The sequence below is a fragment of the Myxocyprinus asiaticus genome, chromosome 40 (genome assembly GCF_019703515.2).
Source record: "Myxocyprinus asiaticus isolate MX2 ecotype Aquarium Trade chromosome 40, UBuf_Myxa_2, whole genome shotgun sequence".
NCBI classification, from domain to species: Eukaryota; Metazoa; Chordata; class Actinopteri; order Cypriniformes; family Catostomidae; genus Myxocyprinus; species Myxocyprinus asiaticus.
This window is the reverse complement of record NC_059383.1, coordinates 34,921,462-34,935,348: the sequence shown is the minus strand read 5'-3', so window position 1 is coordinate 34,935,348 and position 13,887 is coordinate 34,921,462. Positions and strand designations below refer to the sequence as shown.

Below are 13,887 nucleotides of genomic sequence, written 5' to 3'. Positions count from 1 at the left end.
TTATTGCATTTCCTTGGCATCTTTAGTTGCCTCACAGGCTGGTTTCATGTGCAGTGATTGTCAAACAGTAAAATATCAAAATATTCTCGAACTGTGTGTCGAGTCTCGAACTGACTCAGCAATTACTGTTAAAGACACAAGAAAATGGCTAAAACCATTTCTTAGTCTAAATGTGTTTTTTTTTTATTTTATTTTTTTTTATGAAAATACATTAAAAGAATAACTATAGTTTCAGTGGTTCTCTACCCATTATGTAAAAAAAAAAAACCGGCTAATTTTCACGTTTCTCTTATGCTGCGTTCACATATTGTTGGAATTACAGTAATTATAGAGATTTTACTCTAAACTGTTCATATCCTCTGACTCACAGTCAGAACTTAATTTTCTATGGATACACTTAGAACACCAAAATAGATTCATGTTCATATTTGCTGTTTATGACTGCAAAATAATAAATCACTTTATTAGCTCTATATTATTTTGCAGAATTTGCAAGTGTTTGTGGCATAATGTTGATTTCTTACAAAAATCAATTTTGACTCCTTAAAAAAAAAAAAAAAAATTACAGTGAGACACTTACAATGGAAGATAATGTGGTCAATTTTTGGAGGGTTTAAAGGCAGAAATGTGAAACGTATAAATGTATAAAAGCACCTACATTAATTTTTCTGTTAAAAATGTGTGTATTATTTGAGCTGTAAAGTTTTTGTGGGATTACAGGGTTTACGGCATTACATTGCATATAAAAAAAGGTTAGTAAGCGATTTTATCACATTTTTATCACATCAGGGTGGCTCAGTGGGTAACACTGTCGCCTCACAGCAAGAAGGTCCCCGGTTTAAGTCCTGGCTCACCCAGTGCCTTTCTGTGTGGAGTTTGCATGTTCTCCCCGTGTTTGCGTGCTCCAGTTAAGTGAATTGGAACTCTAAACTGCCTGAAGGTGAGTGTGTATGTCTATATGTGTTAGTCCTGGTCAGGCTAGGATTGGCCACCTGACCAGGATGTTTCCCTGCCCTTGGCCCAAGAGAGCTGGGATAGACTCCAGCACTACCTGCTAACCCTACATAGGACATTGCAGCAATAGAAGATGGATTGGGCCCATTCACTTCCAATGTTAGTGCCTCACAGTAACCCAGTTTTATTAACTGTATGTATTTTTTGAAGAAAATGGAAAAGTCCAAATGTATTTTTGTGGTAATCAGCATTATGCAACAAAAGCTGTCGATTGAGCTTAACTTGTATTGAACCCGGAATATTCCTGTAAATACTCTCAATAGCGATACAGAAATCGCTATGAGTGGTGACACAGCTCCGCTACTAATTATACACCAAAAGGATTGGTTTAAAGAAAGTCTTTTTGGTAATTCAAAATATTCTCAGCTTTTTTTCCATACACAGTAATTAAAACAAGTTCAACAAGGAGGTGACAGATTTTTATCAGTCTAAAACTCAATTACGGTAATTCCAACATGAAGTGAATGCAGCATTTGTTTTGATGATCAGATCCTGTGTAGCCTATAGCATGAATAGTAGCTGGTTAGCGCATCAGTCTTGCTACAGATATTATACCTCATACATTCAAATGCTGTGAAAAAAAACTTTCAAAATGATTAGCAACAGTGGCAGAAGTACTTGCATGTCTTTGAACCTTCACAAAATCCCACTTATGAGCAGCAATTTGGATCTGAACTGAAGTTAGCATGAATATCTCGATATTAGCACCTGTTTTAGATAACTTTAAGTTGCCTGTTTTAGACTCAATAACATTTTGGTGTGATGTTACATATCATGAATGCCTATGGACCAGGATATTCAAAGATTATTTTTACAACAAGGAAAAGCTAGTGAAAGACACATAGAAAGTAAGAATGCTAGTGCTATTTTTTAGCACTTATCTTTATATTCCTACTTGGTATTTCAGACTTATAACCATAAAATCATCCCTTTCCCTGACACTCGGAAGACTGCATATGAAGTGACAAATTGTGGTTTTGCTTAAATGTTTATAATTAGATGAATATATCTTGTACCTCCATGTTCAAGTGACATCACATGCTCACATCTTAGTGAAATCGGAGTATTAGACTTCCACACAAGTTCAAGATGGAAGTCCGATTTCAAGAGGCATGTTTTTGAACTTTTCAAAGTAGGATGTTTAAAGTCAGACTTTCCGAGCTGAATGGAATACAGGATGAGAGCTGAGAGGTATTTGGAGTAAGTGGAATCCAGGTATTGATGTTCAATCTTCTGGAATGAGAGAGTAAGGGATATGCTAGAACAGAGATATGTGAAGATTTATAATTCCCAGGGCAGACTGTAAAATAAAGTTGACTCCTCTTTCCTAGGGCTCATGCCATGCCAAAGCAGTTCAGGCATGTATACTGTCGCAATGAAGTAATGAATCAAGTTCAAGTGTTTGGACTTGAGAAAGTAGCAGGTTCAAGTCCAGAGACATAGATCTACATCCTTCACTCTTTCCCATGGGCCCTACTGTATTTACATAAAGGGTGGAGACTTCAGTGTGACCGATCTGGAAAACGTATCCACTTTGCAAATTTGCAGTGTTGGAGATATTTTGCACCTTCAGGCTGCTGTAGTATTTTTGTATGTGTGATATAGCACTTGCGTCTCATTGTGGCTCTATAATACTCATGGTCTCGAAAGGTTCCAATGTCGTTACACAGAGTCACACAGAGATGATATTAGGGTCTATGCATCTGTTTGTGTGTTCATTTTAGATTAGACGCTCTTCAGGAGGTACTTTCAGCATACTGTCCATCTCCAGGCGTGCACCAGCAACTTCCTGTTGGCTTGGGGAATACGTTCCTTCTGACTGCCGCTTCCTGCGCGCCGTCATCAACATGAACATTAGACCGATCGCCGCCAAGAGCACACAGCCACACACCAATGGAACCGCAATCACCAGCCATGGTATGCGATCTTTCTGAGCCTGTTTCTGCAAAGAAAGAGAGGATAAAATGTAGGATTATTCCGATTTGCATGTTTAAAAAAGCACCCATTCAGACCAAATATCAAATTTGAACCAGCAGTCATTGTTGTGCATATTCTGCGTGATTATTCGTGTTTTTACATACATTTGTTTCGCAGAACTGGCCACTAAATCCTGCTGGACACAAACACTGAAAATGGTTCAGCCGATCCAGACACGATCCACCATTTAGACATGGACTAGATGCACACTCGTCGATTTCAGTCTCACATCTGAATAATAAAAAAAAAAAATTGCAAACATGCACACGCAAACAGTCTTTTTATGTTCGCATTTAATGCCAAGTAGCTGTTCTGGTGCAATTTAACTGACAAACAATGCATGAAAAAAAAAACTAAAAAAAAACTTGTAAATAAAGAAAATCAAGTATCATTTGTTGGCAACAAGAATTGTACTTGCATAAACCAAAATGTTTCGGCACACAGACCTTAATCAGATTTGCTGTATTTACCTTCATGCTGACAAATGAGAAATTCAAATTTCATCATATGAAATGTGTATGCATAACTTATGTATGTGTTTGTTAGTATTAATCCCACCTGTCTCCTGTGAATCCGGGAGAGCAGGTGCAGTTTGCCCCCCACTGAGTGTCACGACAAACACCATCATTTTCACACTGTATATCCAGCTCACACTTTAGAGGAGGGTAGTTAAACCTGTTGCACAAGAACATGAACACACAAATACATAAACCCACAACACTTGAAAACAAAACAGTCCCACTCTTTATAAATTAAAATGGAATCTTTCTGGTTCAATCAAACTCAAGAAACAAGAACGGAAGGACTAAATCTTTACTTCTATCTGATATCAATCTGTATTGTGAGACAAAGTGTAAACAAATAATGAATTAGATGCTTTTGAGCTGTCCTTTCCATTTTTCCAATTGGTGTTACCTGGTGGTGCTTGCAAAGTTTTATGTATTAAACCTCAATGCATTACTCATCCTGCACTGTTTGTGCTATGGACATGAATGACCCCTTAAATTGAGGCTTACTGAGGAGAGGTGTGGCATTACTTTTCTAAGCATTCAAATGTTGCCTGCTGGATGATAAAAACAGGCAAAGAAAATGCAAAGACTTGCAGTAAAGGAGAGACCTGAGCCATATCTAGGGACCAGCATACACCAATCAGCCACAACATTAAAACCAACTGCCTAATATTGTGTAAGTCCAGCTCGTGCCACCAAAATAGCGCTAACCTGCATCTCAGAATAGCATTCTGAGATGCTATTCTTCTCACCACAATTGTACAGAGTGGTTATCTGAGTTACCGTAGACTTTGTCAGTTTGAATCAGTCTGGCCATTCTCTGTTTACCTCTCTCATCAACAAGGCGTTTCCATCCGCAGAACTGCCACTCACTGGATGCTTTTTGTTTTTGGCACCATTCTGAGTAAATTCTAGAGACTGTTGTGTGTGAAAATCCCAGGAGATCAGCAGTTACAGAAATACTCAAATCAGCCCGCCTGGCACCAACAAACATCCATGCAATTATCTAATCAGCCAATCATGTGGCAGCAATGCAGTGCATAAAATCATGCAGATACGGGTCAGGAGCTTCAGTTAATGTTCACATCAACCATCAAAAATGTGATCCCAGTGATTTAGACCGTGGCATGATTTTTGGTGCCAGATGGGCTGGTTTGATTATTTCTGTAAAAACAAAAAAAATCCAGTGAGCGGCAGTTCTGTGGACAGAAACACCTTGTTGATGAGAGAGGTCAACAGAGAATGGCCAGACTGGTTCGAACTGACAAAGTCTACAGTAACTCAGATAACCATTCTGTACAATTGTGGTGAGAAGAATAGCATCTCAGAATGCTATTCTGAGATGCGTGTTGGCGTTGTTTTGGCGGCACGAGGGGGACCTACACAATATTAGGCAGGTGGTTTTAATGTTGTGGCTGATTGGTGTGTAATAGAGACTTGGAGGTGAACTCTTCTGATTTGGGCCAGTGAGCAAACAATTTTACCCCTAAGTCAAGTTAGGCATCTGTGTGTTTTAGTCATTGAAATCATTTTGCACTCACTGGCAATGTGTTCCGCTGTACTTTGGTGGACAAATGCAGGTGTGATCGTTAACTCCATCCACACAGGTTCCCCCGTTCTTACATTGAGACCTTTTGCAGTCATCTACATTTTCTGAGCATGTTGGTCCAGTGTAGCCTGGGTGACACATGCAGTCGAACCCATTAAACTTGTCCTTGCACTTGCCATGGACACAGGGTCCCAAAATACACTCGTCTGTTTCCTTCTCACAGGTGGCCCCTTCCCAGCCAGATGGGCACTGGCATCCAAACATATTGAAGAGATCTATACAGGTGCCACCATGCCTGCAGGGATGAGAGCCACAAACCGGAGCTCCAAAGCACCCTACGCGCACATGCTCGTCCTGTCGGCGCCAAAACTGTGACGTTTGTGGCAGTTTGACGTTGTTTACAAATGGAAGGTAGACCCCGCCCACTCTTACAGCACCTAGACACCCTGTGTATGTGTCTGCCAATGCCACCTCACTTGATCTGTCTTTAAGAAAACGTAAACTACCAGTTGGCACAGGAGCACTGCTACCATCAATGATGCCGTCCACCAAAATGACCCAAGGCGATGTATCGCCCTCTGGCTGGGCCATGGCAACCTGCAGGTGATGCCAGTTGCCATCAGCAATGTGTATCTGTCCAGAAAAGATCACTGGTTCCACACCGTTCTCATTATGAAGCTCCACCTGAATGCTTGAATCCACCAGGCCAATCAGGAGAAGCTCCGCCCCTCTCCATGCATGCAGTAGAATGCCGTTTACCTGCCTTGTTTTTAGTTCCATAGTAATGTTGTTAACCGGGGCAACTAGTGATCCCATAGCACTGTAGTGTAGCGGAGTGTTGTCGAAAGTTGCATTAGCAATGCCTGGAAAGAGAAAAAGTAGTATGCATGCATTACCGCAATTCATTTAACTAGTTCTGTTTTCCTTCGATGCTTTATTAGTGGACTATTAATTTTCATACATATTATTATTTGGTTTTTTTCTCGTAAAAGCAACTGTTATTCAAATCATTTGGAATTTATTCTCAAAATATTACTACTTTAATCTCGTAATGTTACAGCTTTCTTTGCGAATCTTTGATTTTATTCTTGTAAAAGACCTATTATGAGATTATTCTCAAATAATTTCGACTTCAGTCTTGTAATGTTAAGACATTATTCACGAAACTTTTATTTTGTTCTTGTAAAAGGCCTTTTATGAGATTATCTAAACATTAGACTTCTTTCTCATAATGCTGACTTTATCTGCGAAACTTTGATGTTATTTCTGTAAAAGCCCTATTATGAGAATATTCTCAAAACAATGCGACTTCAATCTCGTAATTTTACAACTTTATTAGCAAAACTTTGATTCGATTCTCGTATTAGGCCTATTATGAGATTATTCTCAAAACATTACTATTTAATCCTCGTAATTTTACGACTTTATTCGCGAAACTTTAATTTTATTCTCGTAAAAGGCCTATTATGAGATTATTCTCAAAATATTATGACTTTAATCTCATAATGCTACAACGTTATTCTAAACATTTTGACCTTTTTTAATCTCATAATGTTTCGGCTTTATTTGCGAAAATTTTACTTTGTTCTGGTGGAAGGCCTATTACGAGAATATAGTCACAAAACGACTACCTCATTCTTGAAATATTTTGACTTTATGCACAATTTTTATTCTAAAATAGATTTAAAATTTAAAATAGATTTTATTCTTGTAAAAGGCTTATTATGAGATGATTCTCTAAACATTACAACTTTAATGTCATTATGCTACAACTGTATTCTCGTAACTTTTACTTTATTCTCAATATATTACTACTTTAATCTCATAATGTTACGGTTTAATTCACGTAAAAAGCCAATTTTGAGATTATTTTTAAAACATTACGACTTCATTCTAATAATGTTATGACTCTTTTCGCGAAACATTTCAAATACATTTTCATAACGTTCTGACTTTTTCTTGAAATCTTAGATTATTTTTATTATCACGTGGTACAAAAACAGTGTTGTACTAAAGTGAAGAAAACTGTCAAAAGCTGGTTTTAGAAGGATTTTGGATGTTTTTTTTGTCTGGGAGACCAGATTAAACCAGTGTAAACCATCTAAGACCAGCAAATAATTTTAGGCTGGTTTAAGCAGGGATCAAATCAAATAAGCATACACTCAAAACCGTCAAACAGGTCCACGCAGCGTCCGCCATTCACACATGGGTCGCTCACACACCAAACTCTGGTTTCGCATGTTTTTCCAGTGAAATTTTGTGGACAGGAACATGTAAAGTCATTCCATGTGACAGTACATTCACCACCATTTAAGCAAGGTTGCACCTGCAAACAAAAACACATTTTTACATAAACTACAAGACATTAGCCTTTTCCTTCTGTAATTATTAAAGTTAAATGGCTCCAAAAAAGTATTTGGACACTTAAGCCACAATTAAAAATGTATGGATTTAACTGCATTGGGTCACTGCATTAGGCATCTGCAAAAAATTGGCGCTAGACCCTTTCTCAGAACTAGATTCACTTTACTGAATAATTTATGCAATTACTTTAAACCAGCTGGTCCAAAAGTCTGTTTTAGTGGATGAATATGAGAACAGAATTTTCATTTTTGATGACCTGTCCCTTTAAAGGTGCACTCAGCGATTCCTGAGAAACACTGTTGATATTCAAATTCAACTGCAAAAACAAACACACCCCTCCCTTCAGTGCTCCTTTGGAAGCTCTGCCCCCCAAACAGACAAGCTAGCACAAAAACAGCATACAAAACACAGCAACTAGAACTAGTGAGAGTTAGTTGTTTAGTTTGGTTTTACAGTAGTACATACAAAACCACAGTGACCGAAGAGGGTGCTACCAAACATGATTTTTTAAATCTTCATGGCTATAAAACCCTTTGCAAACTTTGTGCAGACAAATACTATTAGACAATTAGAGCAAACAACAAGCAAGTGATGTAAATAACGTTAGCTATGTAGTGGATTAGCAAACTGTTGCTACAGTAAGTTGCCCCTGCTAAGATAACTTGCAGAGAAGATGAGACGGTTTTACACACACCAGCTCCAGACACTCACATCTCCCCTGCTACTAAATCTAATATCACAACAACAGCATATATGGGTTCTGTGAAACATAGCAAAATTTATGTTACCCGCCTATCGAGAAGAAAAAGAGCAACTTCTGCATCCGTCTTCAAGCCTTTTACCTCTCAGAAGTCTCTCCACCGCTGAAAATCCTCACCGATGCTGACGCGGTTCCTAGCCCTCGACTTATCATAATCCTTCTTTTTTTAGTTTATATTCATCTGACATTTTTTCCTTGGTCTGTTTCTCAGCCATTTGTCCTCCTTGGAGTTTAGAAAGTTCGCATCATCCAGATTTGCCGTCGCTCTTCTAATTAATTTTCCTCTCGCTCTGCCCCCACCCCCCATCCTGTGCACAGCTAGCAGACTGTGAGGAGATATTTGCAGAATTTGACAAAAATAGTATTGGGTTAGAATTACTGAGTGCACCTTTAAGTGTTCAAATACATTTAGGGGCCAATCTATTTAGACTGAGTGGATGTGTGTGTGTGTGTGTGTGTGTGTGTGTGTGTGTGTGTGTGTGTCTGCATACCTTGCATGTGTCATCACTGATGCATCCAGGAAGCACATTTTCTGCCTCACTGGAGATATACACAGTCTCGCTGAGGGTTTCATTCCATGATACCCAATCCAAATGCACATCATCTAGTCTCAGATCCTGAAAGCAGCCCTCAAAGTGACCCCCCCACTCAGCTACATCCTCCTCACCAGGGACCCCACCCACATACACCAAGTCTCCACCAAGAACTTCCAGTTCAGGCAGAGAGCCAAGTCCATGGCGCAGCCCTCCGTGACTGAAAAACACCTGACCTTCCTGTACGTCCACCTGCAGCAGCGGCTTTTCTCCATTACAGACAAAAACTGGCGATGATAAAACAGGTGCCTCGCCCACAGAGGTCACCTGCACTCGTCCCATTTGCAGGTAGATGGTAAAGTAAGGATCCTCCCCTTCTGTGCCCTGAAGCCCCGCCCTACGTAACTGAAGTAACATTCCATTCAACTTGAGTGACTGCAGTAAGAATGACACAGTGAAGTTCTTGCCGAAATCAGACAGCAGTTCAAATGCAAGGAAGCTTGTGGAGTCCTCATGACCGAATGTATATGAGGGGTAATCTGAGAGAAAGGAAAAACAGAAAGGAAGAGAAATAAGGGATTATATATTTTATTTAGTATCAAGTTTGATAAAAAATGTCCTATTAACTTTTTAGTTTGGCTTACTACCAAACTAAACCATACAGTATCATAAGAGCAACTGGTGATAGTGATTTTACCAAAATAGCACATTTTGCTGGATTAACAACATTGTTAGTCTTGGAGTAACATTTATATAAGACTTTATGGTTAGTTTTAGGGTTAGATTTAGGATCCATTTTTATGAACCTATTATTTCTCTCTACCTTTGAGGGTAGGTGTAGGGACAATGCTAATTTTCACACAGTTTATTTAAATATTTATTTTTTAGTCATGGCTTTTGTCATTGGATAAAACGTCTTTTAAATTTAGTTAAATTTAGAAAATTCTCTCATGATTTACTCAACCTCATGCCATCCCAGATGTGTATGACTTACTTTCTTCTGCAGTACAAAAATTAAGATATTTAGAAGAATATTTCAGCTCTGTAGTTCCTCACAATGCAAGTGAATGGGTGCCAACATTTTGAAACTACAAAGCATACAAGTAATCCATATGATTCCAATGGTTAAATCCATGTGTTCAGACACGATATGATAGGTGTGGGTGAGAAACAGATCAATATTGAAGTCATTTTTTTTTTTTGTTATAAATTCTCCTCCCTGCCCATTAGGGGGCAATATGCAAGAAGGATGTGAATCACCAAAAACAAGAAGGAGAATGAGAAAGTGGAAATTGACTGAGCAGGGAGGAGAATTTATAGTAAAAAAGGACTTAAATATTTATCTGTTTCTCACACACGTATATCAAAGCGCTTAATATATGGATTTTAATGAATGAATGTTGCATTTATACCACCAGAGTCGTCTGGAGTACTTTTATTTTCTCCTTATATGGATTGTGGAGCTTCAAAAGTTTGGAACCCAAACACTTACATTGTATGAACCTAAAGAGTTGAGAAATTATTCTGAAAATCTTCAAGTTTGTTCAACAGAAGAAAGTAAGTCATACAAATCTGGGATGGCATGAGGGTGAGTAAATGATGAGAGAATTTTCCTTTTTGGGTGAACTAACCCTTTAATATGTCATTGTGTCATATCCATTAATTTTTAGTCAATTTTACCCTGACTAAAATGTCATTTAGGCAAATTTTAGTTGGTGTAAATAACATTTCAGCTGACGATATTGTGCAAAATGACAAACATTTTTAAACTGTAACAGTCAAAACTAATAAAGATTTAAACATGTATCAATATATTAAAGATAAATCAAAATAAAATGCAAAAAACTTTGAAAACTGTACTTGTTTAAAAGTTGCCGTGCTGGGAATTCTGTTTTATTTACACCCTGTCTACACCGGACGCGAGCGGAGCAGCGCGTCATGTCAAAAGCCATAGAACCCATTATAATTGATGATGTCTAGACTGGAAGAGTCTGTTGTGGCTTGTCCATTATGCCAACAGTAAATGGGTGTCCTGTTCCATTTTGTGCTGCACACACTGGTGCTACTACACAAATTAAACAGTTTACAATGTTCGTGTGCAGTGTAGACAGCCTCAAGCCGTTGCGTTGCGCAGCGTCAACAGACGCATCCAGCGTAGACAGGGTATCAGATTCAGGGGCGTCGGACCGTGGGTAATGATGGACCTGAGTAACAGACAAATGTAGCCCACAGAAAGGCTACATTGATATTTCATTATATATTGTCGTTTTGGACTGTTTTAAGATTTAGCAACGCATTTCAATTGTATGACACATTTTCATCATACTGAATTGAGTAATCTTTAACAAACTGTGCAAATTATGAAGTATAATGTGAAGAAGTCTATTCCATTAAACTTATGTACACCGATCAGCCACAACATTAAAACCACCTGCCTAATATCATGTAGGTCCCCCTTGTGCCACCAAGTCACTGACTCCACAAGACCTCTGAAGGTGTCCTGTGGTATCTGACACCAAGATGTTAGCAGCAAATCCTTTAAGTCCTGTAAGTTGTGAGGTGGGGCCTCCATGGATCAGAATTGTTGGTCCAGCACATCCCATAGATGCTCAATCAGATTGAGATCTGAGGAATTTGGAGGCCAAGTCAACACTTTCAACTCTTTGTCATGTTCCTCAAACCATTCCTGAACAATTTTTACAGTGTGGCAGGGTGCATTATCCTACTGAAAGAGGCTACTACCATCAGGGAATACCGTTGCCATGAAGGGGTGTACGTGGTCTGCAACAATCTTTAGGTAGGTGGTACGTGCCAAAGTAACATCCACATGAATGCCAGGACCCAAGGTTTCCCAGCAGAACATTTCCCAGATCATCACACTGCCTCCGCCGGCCTGCCTTCTTCCCATGGTGCATCCTCCTGCCATCTCTTCCCCAGGCAAACGACGCACACGCACCTGGCTGTCCACATGATCTAAAAGAAAACATGAATTATCAGACCAGTCCACCTTCTTCCATTGCTCCATGGTCCAGTTCTGACGCTCACGTGCCCATTGTAGGTGCTTTCGGCAGTGGACAGGGGTCAGCATAGGCGCTCTGACCGGTCTGCGGCTACACAGCCCCATACGCAGCAAGATGCGATGCACTGTGTGTTCTGACACCTTTCTATCATGGCCAGCATTAAGTTTTTCAGCAATTTGTGCTAGAGTAGCCCTTCTGTGGGATCAGAACAGATGGGCTAGCCTTCGCTCCCCACGTGCATCAATGAGCCTTGGGTGCCCATGACCCTGTTGCCAGTTCTCCTTCCTAGGACCACTTTTTGTAAGTACTAACCACTGCATACCGGGAACACCTCACAAGACCTGCCGTTTTGGAGATGCTCTGACCCAGTCATCTAGCAATCACAATTTGGCCCATGTCAAAGTCGCTCAGATCTTTATGCTTGCCCATTTTTCCTGCTTCCAACACATGAAATTAAAGAACTGACTGTTCACTTGCTGCCTAATATATCCCACCCCTTGACAGATGCCATTGTGAAGAGATAATAAATGTTATTCACTTCACCTGTCAGTGGATTCAATGTTGTGGCTAATCAAAGTACTTCTCATTAATGCAAAATGTACAATGATGTAGTAGATATAAAAAAAAAAATAGACTGAACCTTTATACTAGTAAATTTGTTTAAAAATTAAGTTTTTGTTGTTAATTTAGCTTAATCTCATATATAGGATGCACTGAGGTAATGAATGAGGTAATTAATGCTGAGTTGCCAATGATTACCAATGCACCAATATAACTCGTTTTGCTCAAGTGAGTTGATCCACAATATACTATGATTGGATTCTTTGAATCAATCATATTCTTTTGGGATTTTCTTCCTCTAAAAACATTGTAAATACATAGCAGTGTTGCTTTTTTCCCCTCATCATATTTTCATAAACAATATGTATTAATTAAAATTGTTTAATTAACTTCTTGATGCATATCAAGATGTCTCCTTGTCATTATAATTTTCATGAGCAATTTCAAACACTAATTTAACACAGTAATTTCACTGACAAGACTAACAGAGAGTAGGGATAAAGTTAGCACTATGTTTCTTTCAAAAGAATGTTGTTCCAGGACCAACAAAAGATTTTGATCCAAGAACATGCTGTATGTACTTAGCAAAGTGCAATATTAGTGTATGAGCATGTACATGCAGACCTTGGCTGCAGTCATTTCCATGATGTGGTCTGTAGCAGTCACAACGGTAGCTCGTCCAGAGGTCGATGCAGTGCCCCCGTTGAGAACAGGGGTGTGGTTCCACTGGGCACCATTCCGTCTTCATACACCCCACCTCTACACTCTCCTCTTCGTTACCCAGATCATGGGGCAGGACAAGATGGCCGTCCACCCGTAGATCTTCCATACAGCCCAAAAAGCTATGGCCACTCAAGGTAAGCTCCAGATACTCCTCTGGTACACCACCCACATATACCTTTGTGAGGCCCTTACGATGCAGGAATGATCCATAGTCTTCTGGTAGCTTGTCTTTAACTCTGCATGCTTGATTTTCACAGCCAGGACCTTTAACTTGTAGCACAAGCTCAAGCTGTTCGTCAATGCTCACACTTGCCTCACGCCAACCTCCGTCACTTACAAGGCCCGGCAATTGTGCCTCCAATGATTCCCCGACCCCTGACACCACCCTGGTACGAAGCTCACCCCCAACAATCTCCAGTGACATGAAGAGTTCGGCACTTCCACGAAAGAACAGCAGCATATCAGGCAGTGTGGTGCGAAAGCGCAGACTGACCTCCAGGGTGCGCCGGTGTTCCGTGTCTCTCCTTCTGCGCTCGACTGGTGGCACCTCAAACAAGAAGAATCTTGGTGAGGAGAAAGAGAACGTGGTGGGTGTAGAGCAGACATCATCATAGAAACCAGGTGGGCAAAGACAGGTATGCCCATGTGTCTCTCCGTCAAACCATGGCAGGCAGGTGGCACCATTTTGGCACGCATGTTCAATACAACCAAGCAGTTGCACGCCGCACTGGGGTCCACCCCAAGGCAGGAGATCTTCTTTGGCTTCTGCACAATGGCACTTGTATTCAGCAACTCCATCTTCACATACACCTCCATTCAGGCAGGGGGCGCTCTCACACTCGTCGACATTGACTTCACACTCCACACCTGGGAAAAA

The 13,887-nt window shown here is 39.9% G+C and overlaps 1 protein-coding gene across 1 annotated transcript in view; it reads right to left on the bottom strand.

The window, feature by feature from the left end:
- Positions 1 to 1,945: 1,945 nt before the first annotated feature.
- LOC127430959 (protein crumbs homolog 2-like) overlaps positions 1,946 to 13,887 on the bottom strand; it is a 29,200-nt gene continuing 17,258 nt past the window's right edge. The window contains exons 8-14 of the mRNA XM_051681088.1: positions 12,912 to 13,877; positions 8,665 to 9,245; positions 7,210 to 7,375; positions 5,042 to 5,912; positions 3,550 to 3,666; positions 3,096 to 3,222; positions 1,946 to 2,956 (exon numbers count right to left, since the gene is read on the bottom strand). Coding sequence (XP_051537048.1) covers positions 2,735 to 2,956; positions 3,096 to 3,222; positions 3,550 to 3,666; positions 5,042 to 5,912; positions 7,210 to 7,375; positions 8,665 to 9,245; positions 12,912 to 13,877 — 3,050 coding nt within the window. The 3' untranslated portion in view covers positions 1,946 to 2,734. The remainder of the gene's footprint in view (positions 2,957 to 3,095; positions 3,223 to 3,549; positions 3,667 to 5,041; positions 5,913 to 7,209; positions 7,376 to 8,664; positions 9,246 to 12,911; positions 13,878 to 13,887) is intronic.